The sequence below is a fragment of the Suricata suricatta genome, chromosome 2 (genome assembly GCF_006229205.1).
Source record: "Suricata suricatta isolate VVHF042 chromosome 2, meerkat_22Aug2017_6uvM2_HiC, whole genome shotgun sequence".
In the NCBI taxonomy this organism is placed as follows: Eukaryota; Metazoa; Chordata; class Mammalia; order Carnivora; family Herpestidae; genus Suricata; species Suricata suricatta.
Window position 1 is genome coordinate 185,520,531 of NC_043701.1, and position 4,048 is coordinate 185,524,578.

The following is a 4,048-nucleotide window of genomic DNA, read 5'->3' on the forward strand; positions in this document are numbered from 1 at the left end:
GGTCCCAAGGGGTGTCCCGGGCCAGGGCCTTGAAGTGCCTCAGCGGATGTTTGGGACCCGCAGTGCACCCCAGGTGACATGTCCCAGACATGCCACCGGCAGGCAAAGTACTGTCGCTGGGTGTGTGAAAAGCAGGAGTCCTTTTTCTGTCATTTTCTCAAGCATGCTGGGTTTTAGGGGCAAGGCAGCTCCTAGGCCTGGGGTCCGGCCGGGATCCCTGGACCCGGCCTCCATGAGCAGATGGACGCTCCCACCGCACTGTCCCCCGTGAGCCACCGTCCAGCAGGGCCAGGTGCCCCCAGCCAGCTTTCCTTGCCATGGTTTCCTGCCAGGGGTGCCTCCCCGCTCCCTCTGGGTCCCTGACCTGGTTTGCTTTCCTGCCTCATCTAACCCGTCTAACCGGTGGGGCCTGTGTGGGTGCCGCAGGTGCCTCACTTGTGCCTTCAGGGGCCCTGTTGGCAGCTGGCAGGTGCCTCAGCCTGGAGGTAACCGGCCAGCGGACCTGGTGTGAATTCCCTCTATGTCCTAGACCCCAAGCGCTTTGGGTCACCAAAGCGGGAGCTGGGGGGCTTTTCCTCTGCTTTGGACAAGACTTTAATTTCTGCATCACTGGCCACGCCCACAAGTGAAGTGGATGGCGGACACTGGCTCACGCGCCAGGGCAGAACGGCCAGGACCCCGTAAATCGGCCCTGTTTCCATGAGCCGAGCCATGCGGGGGACAGCACTCCTGTTGGCCGCATTTTATCCCCCTTTCCTCCGCGTGCCCGGTGCCCCAGCAGCAGCCAAGCAGGAGGCCTGCAGATGCCACCGCCAGCCACACAGAGCTGGAAAATCTGCCAAACGGTGCCCAGGGGTGACTTAGAAAACATAACCCCAAATCGAGAGCCTGGCCTCGGCCCCTCCCCTCCACCGAGTGAGTTCTTCAGGCAGCCGTGAGCAGGGGACGCGGGCGGGCCATCGGGCTCTGGCAGGGGGCCCATGTGTCTGCTGGCATCTCAAACACTTTTAAACTCTCGGCTGGCAACTCACTCTCCCTCCTGGGAAGGCGGCTGCCCTCCCGAGTCCACCCGCTGGCTCTGCACCCCTGGCCGACTGAGCCCCCTTCCCTCACGGGCCCCGCCTCCTGCCAGCCCCTTCTCATGGCTGTGCCTGGGCCCCTGCACCTCCTTCCGGGGCTTTGTCCTCATTCTGTGCCTGAGGCCTCAGGAGCCGAGCCGCAGAGAGGGACAAGGGCTGGGGGACACATCCAGAGAGCATTTCCAGAAGGCGCTGAGGCCCCAGCCTGCGCCCAGCCCCCCACTGTAAAGGCTGAACGTTGACGTAGTGTCCCAGCTTTGGGAGGTACTGTCCCAGCCTGTCAGCTGGGGCGGGTGGGGGCACAGGGCACCTCTGTGGCTCGGGTCACTTGTTGGGGCAACTGTCCTGGTGTCTAAAGTGCAAGGAGGCCTTGGAAGCCAGGAGCACTCTTGTCCCGCTTTGTGCACGGGGTTTCCCAGGTAGTAAGTGTGGGGCCCGACCCCAGCCGCCCCCTGCTGTGGGATCCAGGCCCACATCTTCTGTGCAGCTGGTTGAGGGGTGCTGGGCGGCCCAGGGCAGCGCTCTCTCTCTGTGGGTGGGCGAGGGTGCGAGTTCACCCGCTAAGCGGCCTCAGGGTGAGAGGGCATGTTCTCCGGGCTCCGGGGCAGACTTTCTGAGCCCCCCGGAGGGGTCTGGAGGTCCCTCCTCCACGCCTCTGTCCAGGAAGCACCTGGTTCGTACCCACCGTCGCCACCGGGATGCCACCCACCCAGGTATGAAATTCGGGCCTTAAAGTTGGCCCAACCTCTTCTTCCAAAGGGGCAGAGGAAGAACCCTCCCCGGCTCTCCGGACATGCCAAGTGCTGTGAAGCGCTTTACTCGTGGGGTCCCCGTCAGAGCTGTGGAGCCGGGGCCGAGGGCCCCTGTGGTCTGGGGCTGGGGACCCGGTGTGGGGGCCTGACGGCTTCCTCAGGGCACACGACGCCAGCCTTGCCCCACCTACCGCGACCCAAACGCCCTCCAGGGTCGCAGGAGGCCTGCTTAGCAGGTGTGCTCTCCCCGCAGGTGACCGAGAAAATGTAGCAGAGCCGCGCGAGGCACCACCTGCCTGAGCGGTGCGGACAGCCCAGCCCAGACGCCTGGCCCTCCCCGGGCCCCCCGCGGGTCACCCTCACCATGTCCAAGAAGGGCACGGGCGGCCGCAGCAAGGGGGACAAGACGGAGGCCTTCGCTGCGCTGCAGGCTGCCAATGAGGAGCTCCGGGCCAAGCTGACCGACATCCAGATTGAGCTGCAGCAGGAGAAGAGCAAGGTGGGTCCTCCCACGCCCCCCCCCCCCCCCCCCCCCCCCCCCCCCCCCCCCCCCCCCCCCCCCCCCCCCCCCCCCCGCCCCGCCCCTCCGCTTCTCCACACCCCTGCCTTGCTCCTCCCACTTCTCCAACACCCCCGCCCCGCCCCACCCCACCCCACCCACTTCTCCACACCTTCCAGGGGCCAGGGGGTGTGCTGGCAGCCCTGCAAGGTTGGGTCTCTGCCCAAGTGCCCGCCCGCTGGGGCGCACTGACAGCATTGGGGAAGAGCCGAGAGAGACAGGGGCAGGCTTGGGTGAGTGAGGGGACAGTGCCGGGCCGCTAGAGGGACCTCAGCCAGTGGCACCATCCTGGGGAATGTTCCTTCCCCCTGATGTGGTCCCGGTGGAACTGAACCTACATACAGCAGGCCTGGCACATGGATGAAGGAAACCGGCTAGGCTGGCTGTTTGCAGGTGCGGTCCCAGTGCGGGGTCAGGGCCCGCGGGGGTGGCGGGGCGGAGACCGCACCGGGCGGGCCTGAAACGGCCCCACCAGGGTGGTACTTGGGGTCCTTGAGGCCCGCAGGGAGGCCCAGGATGGGGGCTTCTGGGAGGAGCGTGAGGGGCTGGTCACAGGGCAGCTCAGTGCCAGGCCAAGCCCGGGTGGTGGGCATCCCACCGGCCCACCACCCCCTCCCCGCCATAACTCTGCCCTCTGCCCTCGCCCCTGGGGCCTCCTGCCAAGGGGAGGCAGAGAAGAGAGGATTTGGAGAGAGGTTTTGCAGGAAGGCCGTGACCAGGGTCCGTGACCCTGCCTGGGGAGGCGGGTGGGGGAGGGGATCAGGTGCCTTGGGGCCAGATGCCTAACACCTGAGTTACCCAAGCGGGTTAAAGGTTAAATCGTGAACACTGTACTATTCCGTGACACGTGGTAATTACATGAAATTGGATTCAGTGTCCGTCCAGAGTGGTGTTAGGACTCAGCCACGCTGCCCGTGTACGTGCCGTCTGCTGGGTGAGCCACGAAGCCTAGGTCCCTTCCCATCAGGCTCTTTTCGGGAAGAACGTGTGGCCCACGCTGGTGCTTACCCTCTGCCTCGGGTCCCTGCTCTGAGGAAAGGGGACAGTTAGTAGCACCATTGGTGCCCGGGAGGGACAGCTCGAGGGGCCCAGGATGAGCTTACAGCTCCGATGCGTCGGCTGCCGTCACGGTGACCACGTGGCCGCTCCTGGGGCCAGGCCTCCTCTGGGCAGGAGAGTCGGAGCCCAGCGGGGAGCCCGGCGGCAGGGGCGCGGCACCGAGAGGCGCGGACACACCTGGGTGGAGCCAGGGCCAAGGGGCAGACGTGGGGAGGCCCAGGACCCAGCCTCTGTCACTGCTCACGGGCCGTCCAACGGGACGCGGACAGCAAGGCCCTAGTCTCCCCGTCGGATGTGCGGAAATCCCCGAGCCTGGTGCTTGTCCCAACTGCAGACTCTGTGCCCGTTACCGAGGCGTTGCAGACTTCCTGTGCCAACCTAGGGCTACCAAAACCCACCCATCCCCCACAGCCGGGGGGGGGGGATCGGTTCCTTGCTTGTCAGCGCCCCAGGCTGGCGGGGTCAGAGGTCATGCCCTCTTGCTGCTGGGCAAGGGCCCTGGGGCTGGGGCCCTGTTACTATGCATATTTTGGAAAGATGATGTGCCTCTTGGTACAAAATTCAGAAAGAATGGAGGAAGAGGCTCTGGTGCCTGCTCC

General features: G+C 65.6%; 1 protein-coding gene across 1 annotated transcript in view; it reads left to right on the top strand.

The window, feature by feature from the left end:
• Positions 1 to 4,048, top strand: part of JAKMIP3 (Janus kinase and microtubule interacting protein 3) — a 68,710-nt gene that overhangs the window by 7,281 nt on the left and 57,381 nt on the right. Inside the window, exon 2 of the mRNA XM_029920662.1 lies at positions 2,085 to 2,330. Within this exon, the coding sequence (XP_029776522.1) occupies positions 2,196 to 2,330 (135 nt within the window). The 5' untranslated portion in view covers positions 2,085 to 2,195. The remainder of the gene's footprint in view (positions 1 to 2,084; positions 2,331 to 4,048) is intronic.